This window comes from Sorghum bicolor, chromosome 4, assembly GCF_000003195.3.
Source record: "Sorghum bicolor cultivar BTx623 chromosome 4, Sorghum_bicolor_NCBIv3, whole genome shotgun sequence".
NCBI classification, from domain to species: Eukaryota; Viridiplantae; Streptophyta; class Magnoliopsida; order Poales; family Poaceae; genus Sorghum; species Sorghum bicolor.
Window position 1 is genome coordinate 10,950,101 of NC_012873.2, and position 16,017 is coordinate 10,966,117.

The following is a 16,017-nucleotide window of genomic DNA, read 5'->3' on the forward strand; positions in this document are numbered from 1 at the left end:
CCCGAACCAGTATAAACCCTCTGTGTCTCACTTGCATCACCATCCAAGTTTGGGTAGTCACGCAGACTTATACTCGTTAGTGTCTAGACCACGAGTCTAGACGCCGACAGCATGACATCTTGGTGAAACCCCACTTAGACTGGCCTTATGCACTGTTTCCAAAATATGGATGTATTGGAAACTGTGTCATGAAACTTCCGTTGAGAATGGCCTTAGGCCAGTCTTAGTGGAGAGTTTCATAGCGTTGTTTTCAAGGTTGCTATGTCATGTGAAATGAAATAAAACTTAGATAAAATATCCACTCTCAATGGAGAGTTTCATTCCATAGTTTCATAGGCATTTAATTTCAAGACTCATAGAGAGTTGGTAATCGTGCCAAGAGAGTTTCATCTAGATGAAATCTATTTCTTCTCTCTCTTTTTAAACACACTGTCATATCATCCAAAATACCTATGTGGTAGCCTATTTATTATGAATGAAACTCAAATACAACTTCTACCAAGACTGGCCTTATATGCTTCAAATCCCACATGAGAATTTGTGAAGAGCGACATGCATGTGCACGCCAAATCGTGTTGAATAGCTATATCAGATAGGCCCCATGTCCACCAATGGGAGCGATGATGCCGGGGCTGAAAGTGCCTTCAGCATTGGTCCTACCTCTGGATACATTGTACTGACTTTTGTTGCTTTGCCTTTTTTTTTCACATGATCAATTTGCTCAGCATGTTTAGAATAAGTGAATAACGAGTAAACCATACATGCACATAATTATTGTCAGAAATATCTTTATATATTTCTAGATTAAAATATACCACCTGAATTTCTAACTGTTGCTTTCTTTGTTTTCAATTAAAGTGGTATTTTGTAGGATTAGCCTTTCCAACATATTACATACATCCCTCGTCTTTTAAAAGCCTATATATGTGATGTTTATAATAATTATTGGAGATTTTTCTTTTCTTACAGACTATACCAATTATATGTGAAAAGGAAGAGGGGGTGAATCTCCTACATTTGAACAAGAGGGGGTGAATCTCCTATATTTGAGGAAGAGAAGGTGAATTATGAGTAATTATATACTTGATGAAACTTTTTTTTTTGTATAGGACGAGTAATCAAATGCCAATCATTTAAATTGCAAGTTTTTATATTATAGGAATGAGATAAGAGATGGTGGGGCATCTCAAAAGGCCACGTTAAACCATGGACTCCAAAGAATGAACGCCACACACGTCTTTAGCAGAGTCGTCGTCAATGGACGTCTGATTCCGGTCACACTGGCGGAGCCGGTGCAGGACCTCGCTCATGGGCGGCCTTGACGACGGATCCTCGCCGGTGCACATCACCCCGAGCTCGAACACGGCCACCATATCGTCCAGGTTAGCCGGGTCCTGAATTTCACCGTCGACCAGGTCCGCGCACGGGCCGCCGCCGTTCTTGAACCGCTTCGACGCCCACTTCGCCAGGCAGCTGCCGGACTCCGTGCCGCCGTCCTGCGGCCCCCTTCCTGTCGCGAGCTCCAGCAGCACCACCCCGAAGCTGTAGACGTCCACCTTCTCGCTCACCTTCACTCTGCTCACGTACTCTGCAGCCAAAATCTCAGTGTCAGGCACAGGCAAATCACAGGCCACACATGGAAATCTTTAGCCTTCCAATGTCCTCTGGCACACACACCTGGAGCAATGTAACCGAACGTTCCGCAGACAGCCGACACCGGCTCCGATTCGCCGGACTTGGAGAGGATGCGAGCAAGGCCAAAGTCGGCGATCTTGGCTCGGAACTCACGGTCGAGCAAGATGTTGCTGCACTTGATGTCGCGGTGGATGACCGGGCTCGTGAAGCCGTGGTGCATGTAGCTGAGGCCTCTGGCGACGTCGATGGCGACGCCCAGCCTCGTCGGCCAGTCCAGCGGCGGCTCCGCCTCTGACGCCGCGGCCGCGCGGCGGTGCAGCCACCGGTCCAGGCTCCCGTTCTCCATGTACTCGTACACGAGCAGCTTCGTGTTCGTGTCGCCGCCGGAGATGCAGCAGAGCAGCCTGACGATGTTGCCGTGGAGGAGACCGCCCAGTGACCTCGCCTCCGCCTCAAACTCCTTGTCGTCGTTCACGCCCACCTTCCCGTCGTCGTTGTTGCGGATCTTCTTCACGGCCACCGTCGACGTCGTCGTCGAGTGACCGGCGGCCCCGTCGCCGTCGCCGTCGCCACCGTGCCCTCCTCTTGCCTTGTGAAGATGGATGCGGTACACCTTCCCTGACCCACCTCTGCCGATCACGTTCTCCTCGCTGATGTTGCTGATGATGTCCTGCGCGCCAAAATTCAGGGTCCCGAACGCTGTCATCTTCCACGACGTCACATCCAGCGAGTTGCTCTTGCGCCGGAGGACAAACCATCCCATGGCAGCGACGAAGGTGATGGCAGAAATGCTGGAAATTGTTGCTGTTAGGATGATGATCATTCTGGCCGAACTACGACCTCCTCCTCCTCCTCCTTGGTCGCACGTCGGGAGGAGCATGCCGGCGTCCTGTCCGGCGCACAAGCCAGCGTTGTCAGCGAAGGCGGCGGCGAACAAGGGACTCTGTAGTGCGGCTGGCACCTCTCCGACGAGCTGATTCGACGAGAGATTCAGGTAACTGAGGTGGAGATTGTTAAAGTCCTCTGGAATCTGGCCGTCGAGCTTGTTGTTTGAGAGGTCAAGGACGGTGAGTGCCGGGAGCAATCCAATGGCGGCTGCCGGGATCGCTCCGGTTATCTGGTTGCTGCTGAGATTGAGGTAGCTAAGAGCCCCAAGGGCTGAGATGGACACTGGTATGGATCCGCCAATCTGGTTCCCGGCGAGAGACACCTCAGTGAGGTTGGCGAGCTTGGTCATGTCCTCCGGGAGCCCATGGGAGAACCAATTGTTCTCCGCCATGAATGTTTTCAAGCCAGTGGCAGATGTTGGTACTGCGCCGGAGAATCTATTGTTTCCGATCTCGATCCGCGTGATGTTAGATGACAACTCTGCTGGTAGGACTCCAGCGAAGTTGTTGCTCTGTATCTTGACGGTGGTCAGGTAAGGGAACGCCGACCATACTGTCCCCGGGAACTCTCCGGTGAATTGGTTGTTGTACGCCATGATGTTGTTCAGCGTGTCGCAGTCCCCGAGGTTCGCCGGGAACGCGCCGGAGAATCTGTTGTTGAAGACCACGATGTCGTAGAGCTGCTTGTTGAAGCAGAGCGTGTCCGGGAGCTCGCCGGTGAGCAAGTTGTTGCTCACTTCTAGGTTGCCCAGCGGCGAGTGCTTCCCGAGCTCCGGCGGGAGGGCGCCGGAGAGGCTGTTGGTGAATAGCCGGATGTCCACGAGGTTCGGGAGCAGCCCGACGCTCGACGGAATCGGCCCGGTGAGGTTGTTGAAGTACAAGTAGAGCAACCACAAGTTCTTCAAATTGCCGATGCTCTCCGGTATCGGTCCGGTGAGCCAGTTCATGGAAAGGTCGATCTCTTGCAGGCTCACGGCGGTGATATCCGGTCCAATCGCACCAGTGAAGCTGTTAGCATAGAGGTACAGGATCTCGAGCTTCTGAAGCTTCCAAATCCACGCCGGAATTTCACCGTCAAGATGATTGTCGGACAAAGCCAACAGCGTCAGCTCAGTGAGCGACGACAGTTTGTCAGGGATGCCACCAGTCAGGTTCATCCCTGACATCCACAGCATCTGCAGCTTCTTCAGCTTGCCAAACTCGTCAGGGATGGGGCCTGGCACGAAGGGGTTACTTGCCAGGGTTAGCGTCTCGAGCTGCGTGAGGTCGCCGATGGCGGCACCCGGGTAGCTCCCATTGAAGCTGTTAGTGTCGAGGAGCAACGACTTGAGCTTCGGGAACCCGGCGATCGCCAACGGCACACTGCCTGTGAAGCCATTGCTTGACAGGTTGAGATGCTCCATCGCCGCCGCCGCCGACGACGACAGTTTTTTATCGATGTCAGCTGGGAGGGCACCGGAGAAGTGATTGTTGGACAGGTCAAGGAACTGAAGAGCGGAGCAGCCGTGGAGTGCAGCAGCCGGGAAGTCGCCGGTGAGGTTGTTGTAGGAGAGGTCCATGTGCGTCAGGTTCTTGAGGCTGCAAATGGACGCTGGGATTGGACGGCTCATGTTGAAGTTTTGGAAGACGAGGGCGGTCACTTGGCCGTTGCTGCTGCTGCATGTAACCCCAGCCCAGTTGCAGTGAGAGTGAGTGGACGAAGCAGAGGCACTGCTGCTGTTCTTCCATGATCTCAGGGCTGCAGGGTTGCCCCAATCTTTCTTGATGGTCAGGAGAGCTCGGAGCTCGGCGTCGTTGGTCTGCGCCGAACCGGAGATGGAAGTAAGCAAGAGGAGGATCATAAGGAGGACGACGAGAATTCGGGTAGGCATGGCTACTGGTAATGGTGAATGAACCGGAAGAAGCGTGTAGCAGCTTCCGTGTCGTTGGACTTGAGACTCTTCGACTGTTGATGATCACTACCAAAATGGAGTTCTCCTAGTGTTTTTAGTTAGTAATAAAACACTAACACTAGTCAAAATACTAGGAAATCCTCACTAGGAGGTATTTACTAGGAAAAATTTATACTAAATTTTGAATGCTAAAATACTAGAAGAACCCCACACTATCAGAAGAAATTGAAAAATGTGGATAGACGAATGTGATGTGCAGTAGACCGTGGACCTGGGCTCAATGAAGCTTTGCCTTGCCGTGTTAGCTCCGGCTGGACTAATGACCTGGGCTGCTGGGTCTTCGGCCAAGTCTACTTCTGTACCCAAAATTGAGAAACGGCGTTGGGTCGTTCTCCTCCCTCCCAGGAACGAACGCGCCTCGCCATAGTGTGGTTCCACACTTTCACTTTTTGTTTTTTTTTTGTTTTCCTTTTTTTCCCCTCCAGGCGCTGTGCCCCCATGTAGTTTCTGTTGTAAAACATACAAACTTAATTCTTAGAACGAAAGAAGAAGTTGGAATCCTAATCCTAGTCCGTTTATACGTGGACTCTTACTAAAATTCTTAGCCCTTGGCAGGACTATATATACGTGAAAGCTCTATGTTTTGTAATCACCGATATTCAAAGGAATAAAGAATAGTCTCCCTATCTTGTGTCTATTTAATTTGTTCTTCTACTTTCATCTACTATGCTGATCATGAGAGACAGAGAGGGAAAGGTTCCAACCGCTAGCAACATGTTTTATAACACGTTATCAGCACGACAAGCTCTTCGTCAACATCGCCGTTGAAGCCGCCGCCGATCTTCGACGCCGACGCTCATGCCGCCAACGTTCCGGACATGACTACTTCGACGACGTCGACTCCCGACGTTGTTAGCGAAACTGATTTGCTACCTCTACCTGGATCTTATCTACTATATCGACAAAATCATGTATTACGTCATCGAGCAGACGGATCTACGACAATGCCAAACGCCCTATGCGGTATGTATCTACTAACCACTGTCCTACGCGGCATGTGAGGTAGATTAAATTGGCATCCTCTACAAGGTATGAAACACATCTAGTGGATTGCTTATACCGGTCATTGAGGTGGTCTAAATTTTCTATGCATATTGAATCGTACACGAAGTATCTATATACTCGAAGTATATAAATATACACGAAGTATATATTTATAGAGTAAATAAAAAATTACAGAGTTTGTATCTAGGGTTAAAAATAAAAAAGGCTTTTGTTTCCTCCGATTATGTCATGTATACTAGAAGTATGTCGTATGTTCTCTGGAATACGACTGGAACTCTGGTATCCCTAAATGCACTGAGTATGGCCTGAACGCAGCACGCTTAGGCTATTCGCCATTGAACTAGTCTTTCTCGATAACGATTGTGGCATGTATGCCACAACCATCCTAATATTTGCAAGTTAGGCATGAAGTCAACATTATTAACGTATCTCTAAAGGATACAAAGACACATTGAAATTGTTGCAAGCAAATATGACTCGTACTCGAATCAAGCTAATATACACTACCAAAAAAAATTAACCACGACATTTTCAAACCTCCCTCGGAGGTAGGCATAATTTTGAACCGTCTCGGTTAATGCCTCGGATTAACCGAGGCGGTCATTTTTTATTAACCGAGGCGGTTATAAGTAATCACCTCGCAAAATCGATTAACCAAGACGGTCACCTTAAAATGTCCTAACAAAAACACACCTCTCCTCCCCGACTCTGCGCACCTCCCTTCTTGAGCACAGTCTCTCTCTCTGCGGTGAGCCCAGGCGCTCGACGGTGAGGCCAGACGCTCTCTCTCTCTCTCCGCGGTGGTGTTCTTGTCTAGATTGCGGGTCCGGAGAGGCCTCTCTTTGCAATCCACGCGGCCATGACCTTCTCCGGCGTCCACGCACACAAGCAGGGGCGCCACGACCTTCTCCGACCTCGACCAAGGGCGCCACAACGTCGAGCAGGGTCACCATGGCCTTCTCCGGCGACCGTGGTCTCGAGCAGGGGCGCCACGTCCTTCTCCATCGGCCACAGTGGCAGCACACCTCTTCACCGGTGGTGGCGCCGGCCTCACCTCTCCCTCTTCACCGGTGGCACCACCGGAGCCCAACAGTGCTGCTAGATCCGACCAGCGGTGGCGTTGCGCTTGGATGGGCTTGGCGGGCCTCGTCGATGGGCTCTGCGGGCTCCATCGATGGGATCGCTGGATTTTTTTTGTTTTTTTATGTTATTAACCGAGGCGGGCATCAAACCGCTTCGAAAAAGATCTCATTAACTGTGACCTTTGATCCGAGGCGGTTGGCTAAAACGTCTCAGTTAATCTTTTTTGCCCGCCTCGGTTAATATTTTGTGTAGTAGTGTTAATTGTTTGAGATTACATAAAAATATAATTGGTTAAGTTTCTTTAAATCAGCTTTGCACATCTACGAATGCGGCACCATAGCTCACGGTTTGCTGGCAGCAGCCGTTCAGCCTGTCGCGTATTAATGGCCAACTCATTGTCGCCCTCACAAATTTTTAGAGGCACTCACAATACAGACTCTATCGTAGAGTCCAAAGTTATTTATTACCTCGAACAATGTGGACTTGGAGTCTAAATAAGACTTAGAGTCTTATTTTTTCTACCTCTTTCTTCAATAAATATGCTGCCACATCAGCAAAATACCATAAATAATATGTAATTAAATGTCTTGGACTCTGTGATAGAGTCTTGCATTGTGAGTGCCCTTATGACATGCATGCCGCTTTGCCTACATGTTTGAAAATCACTCCTTGATGTTGCAGCGCATGCATGCTAAGGGCACTTCCAATGCTAAAAACCACATGTAGTTTCTATACCTATTAATTTCTATAGACACTATGTATAGAAACTATAGTCCCAATAAATAGTTTCTATATAATAATTTGTTATTCAATCACATTCATTCTCTCTCCATTCTCAACCAATCATATCACTTCATGTCTTGGATCTCGCATAGACATGGTTTCTAACTTAGACCCAGTTTCTATGATTTTTGCTCTCTCTCTTCAATAACTACCTTGCCACATCAGCAAAATGTTTAGGTGGCACCATAATTAATATCTATAGAAACTATGATGGCTTCTGCATTGGGAGTGCTCTAATACCTCATTGTCTCCACTGATATGCAGCTCCCACGTCGCCGTTCGTGCTGACTAGAGGGATCGGAGGTAGTCCATGTCGGATCAAGTAGTCCTTGACTCCTTGGTACCTACAGAATTGAAAGAAAATGAATTGGGCCAAGAAAAGGAAATATGTTATGAAAATTTCCGAGAAAAAAATAAATCTATAAGAATTTCATAAAATAAGTATGAGACTTATATAAATCCAAAATTTTATAGTCCACAAAATCTGAAAGATTTTATGCTCTATATTCTTGCAGAATAATATCTACTGTTTCTAAAAATTCACTACACCACAACACCGCATTACCGTCAGACATCTGATAGTAAAAATTATATTTGGCGATGGATGATCTGACGCTAAAGATAACTCAGAGACCATCTGACGCTAAATCTCGATTTAGCGATTTACTGTCTGTCGCTATACATATTTATATTTAGCGTTGAACTATCTGTCGCTAAATATACGTATACCGTTACACTATCTATCGCTAAAAAATAAGTGGGCTCCACCTAGCTTAAGCACGCTCCTTACGCGGCCCTGTGCTTGCCATGGCCTGCTAAAAGGCCCATGTTCTCTATTCCACAAAACCCTAGGGCCTTGTTTACTTGCAAAATATTTTGCAAAATATGAATAGTATCAATTTTGTTTGTATTTGACAAATGTTGTCCAATCATAGACTAACTAGGCTCAAAAGATTTGTCTCGTCAGTTCCGACTAAACTGTGTAATTGGTTTTTATTTTCGTTTATATTTAATACTTCATATATACGTCTAAAGATTCGATGTGATGGAGAATCTGGAAAATTTTACAAAATTTTTTTTGAACTAAACAACGCCTAGATCTGCTCGGTGCAAGATCCACTGGCCTCACGAAGTTTGCCCTCCCCACGCCGCCACGAGAGCCACGAGCCCGTGCTACAAGCCTGCGACACGCTCCTCTCGCTCCTCCCCCGTCCCTTGCTCCTCCGTGCCAGCGCAGCCCCCAGCATCGTCGGGCGCCAGAGGCTACATCCTCTATGCATCCCACACCACCAGGCACCTCATCCATGCCCCTAGCAACTGCGGCGGCCGCCGTCCTACTTCACGCCCTCGCGTCCTCCACTCCTCCGCCAGATACTTCATCGGATCCGCGGCATCAAGTGCCCCAGGGGCGAGCTCGCCGACGCCTTGCCCAAACTCTGCGTTCCTGAATAGGGTTGGGCGCCCCTGCGCCGATTTTGATCCAGCGAGGACTATGGCCAACCACGACATTCTACAAGGCCAGCAGATGCGGACCCTGATGCCGGCCCAGCCAGGTCAACTCTCGTCACCCATGCTAGTGGGGGGCAGCAGATGAGGATCCCCACGCCGGCAGCCAGCAGCCGGCGTGCTCAGGTCCTCTCCGTGGTGCTAGCGAGCAAATCTCCAACATCGGCATCCTCCTCGTCAATGGATCTTGGAGGCAGATCTGCCACACCCACTGAAGCTCCAGCGCCCTCTCCTTGCCGGTCCCAAACTTGCCATCCTCCTGGAGGTGCTTTGAACTGAACCAATGGCATCCATCAAGCTCAGCCCCTCCAACCAGCAAGGTATTATACACCAATTATTTTAGGGTATATAAGCATGTGTTGACTTGGTTCTTATTGATATGCACGTGGATTGCTCCTAGTTGATGTCTTCTAGTCTCTAAATTAAACTATGGATCTGACGGATGTTAATGTTCAGAGTGAATGGATGATTTAGCGACAAGGAGGATGTTAAGTTAGCTGGATGGTAAGCATGTGGTCTACTGTATTTATCTTTTAATTTTATTACCTAAATCCTAAAGGCTACAACTATTTATATGATTAGCTTTATTATTTTAATTGTCTCCTCTGTCTTGCGAATTCTTTTTGCTACAGTATTTTATAATTCAAGTACCCATTGCATGACCTTTAATTGGCTGGTAATAGCTTTCTGTGCAAATCAGCAGCCAGAGGTCCTTTCTCTGCTTGTTTAGCAAACTTTTAAGTGCAAATTAGCAGTCTCATGGTACTTGGTCATTCTTATGGTATATTCAGGACTCTGCTTCCTCACAGGAAATGTGTAACATGTTAAAAATAGAACTAGCAATACTTAACAAGTCTTCGCACAAGAGATCATCTACATATTTACGCAAGCTATTATATTCTACAAGAGACCGTAAAAAAATTATATTCTACAGGAAAGATTGTTATTTAGCTTATACATCAGCTACCATTTTTTTCATTGTATATATGCAGATTGGGCAGTGGAGTAGTGCATAGTTTTTGAGAGGGTTAGTGCAAATAAAGTCCAGGAATAAGCTTGTCTTGGGCTGTATTTGAGAATAGATGCAGATTTTAGTTTAATCTCAACCCTTGTCCAATGCACCTGATTTGTTGCTTTGTGAACTGCAGGTACCGAGCAGGCGTAAGCCATTAGCTGCACCCAAGGACACAGATTTGGATTGTTTGAAGTGGTGAAGGATCTTCCCTTTTTACATCAAGTGTAGCTCTCTATAACAACAGTGAAAACAGCATGTGCAGTGAGGTACTAGAGAAAAACTTGTATTCTGCAGGGATTACATTTGTCTCCACTATTCCCTGATAGCAGCTCTTGATGCATGTAAGCAGCTCAACATGTTCGATTCCATAGAAGCTCCAGATGCATGTGCTGGCTTTACTTATTCATTATTGCAATTTTATCAAAATTAATCAAATGAGTAGTCTAATATTTGGACACATGAGTGCATAGATTAGTTGTCAAGACATGAAACCATACTACAATTAGGATTGTATTTTGATTGTATCCAACTTATGATTTGCTTTTGGGGCACATTATGTCTACGACAAGTAATGACTGCTGTTATTTATGGACTTCCCACATGCTTTTATTTATTTATATTTATGATAAATATATCCTGGTTTAAATCATTTTGTAATTACTCTTAGTCCTTATGACAGCCATGCTGTGACTAAAAAATTTAGACCTTTTTACCATTGTGCAGTTCTATTATCCCAATCCAATGAATTTAGGTTTATGACAAGTATCATACCTCTTTTTTATCATAGTTTTAATTAAAATTGAATTTGGGAAAATTGAGACCATACTTTACTTCAATTTTCACATATATTTATCATAGTTTTAATTAAAAATTGATTCTTGTGGCTGTTGATGTTTTTTATAGTTAGCAGCCAACATCTTTGGCTCTGCAAATTAGTTTAGTACTTTGCAAACATTTTTATTAGTAAACTTAATTTTTCTGATATCATTTTATCTACCTCAGTTTAGTCTGATTGTAGGCATGAGAACATACCACTTGGTTTGGTGGACTTCTGTCAGCATGAACTGGGAAGTGGAGTCGACATCAACCTTAGTCTTATTTTCTTGTTATCTTTCCCCTTGTCTTTTTTAATCTGTTGTTTTTTATCTTTTTGGTTCATGTAGCAAGTAACAATTCGGATCATTTTGATAAAGGTAGCCGGTACTAGACTTATCATTGATGAATCAGTGTTTCATGTTTGTAATGTAATGGTTGATCTTGTATGTATGAGTGATTAGACTTGGTCATGAATGAATTTATTTATACGAGAAATGTGCACAATGATGTTACTTTTGAATTAAATTACAACAAAGTTGTCTTTTATTTTTTTAAATGCATTTAAATGATCTCGTCGAACCATCTGTCGCTAAAAGTATTTATAATGCCAAATGATCTGTCGCTATAGACTACTGGCAGGCTGTCTCTCGCTGTAGAGTACTGGCAGGCTATATTCAGAGCAACAGACTATCTGACGCTAAAAGTATTATCCGACGCTAAAGATTTTTAGCGTCAGGACTTACAGCGGCTGCAGAAGTACGCTATAAGTTTTTAGCGTCAGATTATTTGTCGCTATATCCGCTTTTATACATATTATAGTTTTTTTGTTTGTTTAACCCTATGTTGTTTGTTTAGTTCCCAAAAAATTTTGCAAAATTTTTCAGATTCCTCGTCACATCAAATCTTTAGACGCATGCATGGAGTATTAAATATAGACGAAAATAAAAACTAATTACACAGTTTGGTCGGAATTGACGAGACGAATCTTTTGAGCCTAGTTAGTTCATGATTGGACAATATTTGTCAAATCAAACGAAAGTGCTACTATTCCTATTTTACAAAATTTTTTGGAACTAAACAAGGCCTTATTTCTCCTAGTACAATGAAAATTTTAGGAGAATGAGTGGTATTAATTCTGAAAATTTACATATACTATAATCCTAAAAAATGCTACGATGCTTCTATGAATATTTTTTTTATAACCATCCACTATTTTTTTTGAACCTTGCTACTTCTTTACATGCAGTAAATTTATGCGCACATAATGATTCTAGTTATAATGATATATATGCATACCTTCATGACGAAGGATATCCTGGACTTGCTTTGAATAAAAGAATTATATAGCATGGTCATTGTTAAATCCTAGTAGAATATTCTACTACCATTGAAGTGTTGTGGACTCAGGTACTATAGTTTATGGTATTACTCTCAAGAATGAGTATCTCAAAGGTCATGTGGTACTCAATGCATGAAAAATTTTAGAAAACGCCCTACCCTATGATATATATATATATATATATATATATATATATATATATAACTCAAAGTCGCTATAAAATAAGTTATTTTGTAGCCAGCTACAGAGTAATAGTTCTAGGGAGAGTATACTCTGTAGCTAGCTACAAAATATGTTATTCTATAGCCACCTCCATTTACGATAATTTTATATACTAATTTACGATAATATGTATACCACCGAAAAAATAGCGGGCTATTTTTCCGCTATAGCGCCGCTATAGCGGGATATTTAAAACGCCGCGACGATATCAGTTATTTTTCCGCTATCAACGCTATCTCCGCTATTTTCCGCTATCGCGCCGCTAAACCGCTATATCGGCATAGCGCCGCTATTTTGCCGCTAAGCCTGAAGTGGCATTTGGGCCGAAATTGAGCCCGAACTTTAGCCCAAACTGGAGCCCAAAACGTAACCCTAACACTCAGTCACTCTGCTCCCCCAACTCCTCCCCCGACTCCACCCCACCGCGGCGGCGCCCGCCCCACCGCGCGACCGCCCGCTCCCGCGGCCTCCGCCCGCCCCACCGCGCGACCGCCCGCACCACGACGGCCTCCGCGCCACCGCGGTCGCCCGCACCATCGCGGCCTCCGCCCGCCCCACCGCGCGATAGAGACTCCGCCCCACCGCGCGACCGCCCGCACCACCGCACGACCGCCCGCACCACCGCGGCCTCCGCGCCACCGCGGACTCCGCCCCACCGCGCGGTCGCCCGCACCACCACGGCCTCCGCCCCACCGCGGCCTCCGCCCGCCCCACCGCACGACCGCGACTCTGCCGGATCGAGGAAGGATCGCCACCCAGCGCGACCGAGGAAGCAGGGCCAGACTGACTCCGCCAAGAATACCCCAGGTGCAAACGAGCGAAGCCCTGAGCGAAGTGCACCGCCAGCGCTAGCGCCAGCGCCAACAGTAGGCAAGTTCCCGAATCTCCCCTGTTCTACTGTCTTAGTTTAGTCATCTGCTGCAGTTCAGTTAGTCCTACAATGAGCAAGCACTTATTGTCCCTGTTATGTCCACTTTGTAGGCTTATCTAGCACTGCATCCACGGGCATTGAATCAAATGAACCAACTGACCCAGCTTGGAAGTACTGCACAATGCCAGATGTGAACAAGAAAGGTTCTCTCCAGTGCACCTTCTGTAGCGGCATCTATCATGGTGGAATAACAAGAATCAAGTACCACCTTGGTAAAGTTCCTAAATCCAATGTTGCAAAGTGTAAAAAAGTTCCATCTGATGTGCAACACGAAATCCTTGAAGTGCTGGCCATAAAGTCAGATAACAAGCAAAAGAAGGCTGAAGAGAAAGAAGAAGATAGATCTGTAGTTGATTTGAGTCATTCTGAAGGAGAGGAACACAGTGATGCTGAAGGAAATTCAGTTATTGTGGTGAAGAAGATGAGTAGCAAAGGTCATTCAGGTCCTATTGATAAATTCTGTAGACTAACAACAGAAGAAATAGTGGCTGCAAGGAAGGGCAAAGGTGTTCTTTCTGAGAAGGTTCAATCCAAGATATCAACTGAAAAAAGAGAAGAGAAGAGGGACAGAGCATGTGAGTACATCTGTAATTTTTTTTATGATGCTAGCATCCCACACAATGTGACGACACTTCCAAGCTTTGAGCTCATGCTTGAGGCTATTGGAGACTTTGGCAGGGGCTTGAGAGGTCCAACTCCATATGAGATGAGTGGGAAATTCTTGCAAAAAAGGAAGAGGAAAGTGCAAGAATTAGTAAAGGCTCACAAAGAGTCTTGGGAGCTACATGGATGCTCAGTTATGACTGATGCTTGGACAGATAAGAGAGGTAGAGGTGTGATGAACTTGGTAGTTCACAATGCATATGGTGTTTATTTTCTTGATTCTGTGGATTGCTCAGCTGTGAAGAAAGATGGCAGATACATTTTTGAGTTGGTTGATAAGTGTATTGAGGAAATAGGGGTGCAAAATGTAGTTCAAGTTGTGACTGACAATGCAAGACCAAATGAGGCAGCGGTTAGTTTGTTGAGAGCAAAGCACCCCTCTATTTTCTGGAATGGTTGTGCAGCCCATACCATTGATTTAATGTTGGAAGATATAGGAAAGATGCCCAGAGTTGCTGCAACAATTAGCAAAGCAAAGTGCTTGACTGTTTTTCTTTATGCCCATACTAGAGTTTTGGACCTGATGAGGAAGTACCTTTCTAGAGATTTGGTGAGGTGTGGTGTTACAAGGTTTGCTACAGCTTATCTCAACTTGAAAAGCATGCTAGAAAACAAGAAGCAATTGCAAAGGCTTTTTAGGGAGGATGAGCTCCATGAACTAGGCTACCTAAAGAGTGCCAAAGGGAAGAAAGCAGAGAAGGTTGCCAAATCTAAAACTTTCTGGAGAGATGTTGAGACTGCTGTTATTTACTTTGAGCCATTAGCTCATGTCTTGAGGAGAATGGACAGTGATGTGCCAGCAATGGGTTTCTTATATGGGTATCTACAGGAGGCTAAGAATGAGATCTCTAAGAGGTTCAATAATGACAGGAGAAAGTTCGAGGAAGTTTTTCAGTTCATTGACAAGAGGTGGGACAGTAAGCTGAAAACTCCTTTGCATAGGGGTGGTTACTACCTCAACCCTTTCTACTATTATCAAAACAAGGTGGCTATAGAGGACAATGAAACATTTAGAGATGGTGTCATAACTTGCATTACAAAGCTTGTTCCAGATATAGAGACTCAGGACAAGATTATTGAAGAGCTTCAAAAGTTCCAAGATGCTGAAGGATCCTTTGGCAAAGAAATTGCTAAAAGGCAGTGCAAAAATATTCATTTTAATCTTGGTATGAAAAATTGTCTTCTACCTCTAGCAAATAAATTTCTTTGTTGGCAAATAATTTACATTGTCCTCTATTTTCCACTTCTTTGTTGTATTGTATCTAAGTGGTGGCTGAATCATGGAAGTAGTGCACCAACCCTTAGAAAGCTAGCTGCTAGAATTCTCAGTTTGACATGCAGTTCATCAGCTTGTGAGAGATGCTGGAGTTCATTTGAACAAGTAAGAATTGGTCTTGCACTCTTACTCTTACATTCTTAGTCTCTTAGACTCTTAGTCTCTTACTGATTCCAATTGTATGTAGGTCCACACCAAGAGACGCAATAGGCTGCTGCATGACAGAATGAGGGATCTTGTGTTTGTCAAATTCAACTCAAAACTGAGACAAAAGAAGGACAACAAGGATAGAGATCCACTTGAGAAACCTGTTAGTGATGTCTTAGAAGATGAAGACAATGAGTGGATCACTGGTGTTGAGCAAACAGAAATAGAAGAGGATGAGGAAGGAGGAATTGGAGGTACCTCACAAGAGGTTGTAGCTGCACCACCACCAAGGAAGAGAGGTAACCAGAGCAGGAAGAGAAAGAGACTGATTCCTACTGGTGATGATGAGTTATCTGCTTCATCTTCTGATGGAGAAAATGACACTATGATGCATTCTGATTCCATTTCTGTTTCTGATGAAGAGATGCAGTAACTTGTGTGCTTACTGCTTAGTGCTTGTCATTTCATTTATGTTTCATACTTTCAGTTGCTTATTGAACTATGGCACTTGTGGCTTTATGCCTTTTGCTTTTGAATTTGGATTGTAATAAACAGATTATTAGATCATGGATTGTGACTTGTGAGTTACTTGTCACTTGTGAGATTTTAGTTTTAAACTTTTCATCTGGTGTGTGCTGTATTTAAATAGCGGGCTATAGCGGAGCTATAGCGGCGCCATAGCGCGACCGCTACGTCGTATAGCGGTCGCTATAGCGGAAAATAGCGGCCAGAATCAGCCAACACTATTTTTGATAGC

The 16,017-nt window shown here is 45.2% G+C and overlaps 2 protein-coding genes and 1 long non-coding RNA gene across 4 annotated transcripts; 2 read left to right on the top strand and 1 right to left on the bottom strand.

The window, feature by feature from the left end:
• Positions 1,143-5,085, bottom strand: LOC8078334 (receptor-like protein kinase 5). The gene is made up of 2 exons (XM_002453575.2): positions 1,678-5,085; positions 1,143-1,588 (listed from the first exon to the last, which is right to left on the bottom strand). Exons 1-2 carry the CDS (start codon positions 4,391-4,393, stop codon positions 1,200-1,202), a joined length of 3,105 nt encoding a protein of 1,034 aa, XP_002453620.1. The 5' UTR covers positions 4,394-5,085; the 3' UTR covers positions 1,143-1,199.
• Positions 8,481-11,177, top strand: LOC110434305. Of its 2 annotated transcripts, XR_002451726.1 has the most exons (4): positions 8,483-9,171; positions 9,308-9,355; positions 10,000-10,132; positions 10,869-11,177. It is a non-coding gene; the product is annotated as an uncharacterized LOC110434305 (long non-coding RNA). The 2 variants fall into 2 exon arrangements; XR_002451725.1 differs by having other exon boundaries at positions 8,481-9,171; positions 10,000-11,177.
• On the top strand, positions 12,120-15,693 carry LOC8059038. Its single transcript, XM_021459452.1, has 5 exons — positions 12,120-12,134; positions 12,627-13,050; positions 13,225-15,003; positions 15,187-15,218; positions 15,301-15,693. Exons 1-5 carry the CDS (start codon positions 12,120-12,122, stop codon positions 15,691-15,693), a joined length of 2,643 nt encoding a protein of 880 aa, XP_021315127.1.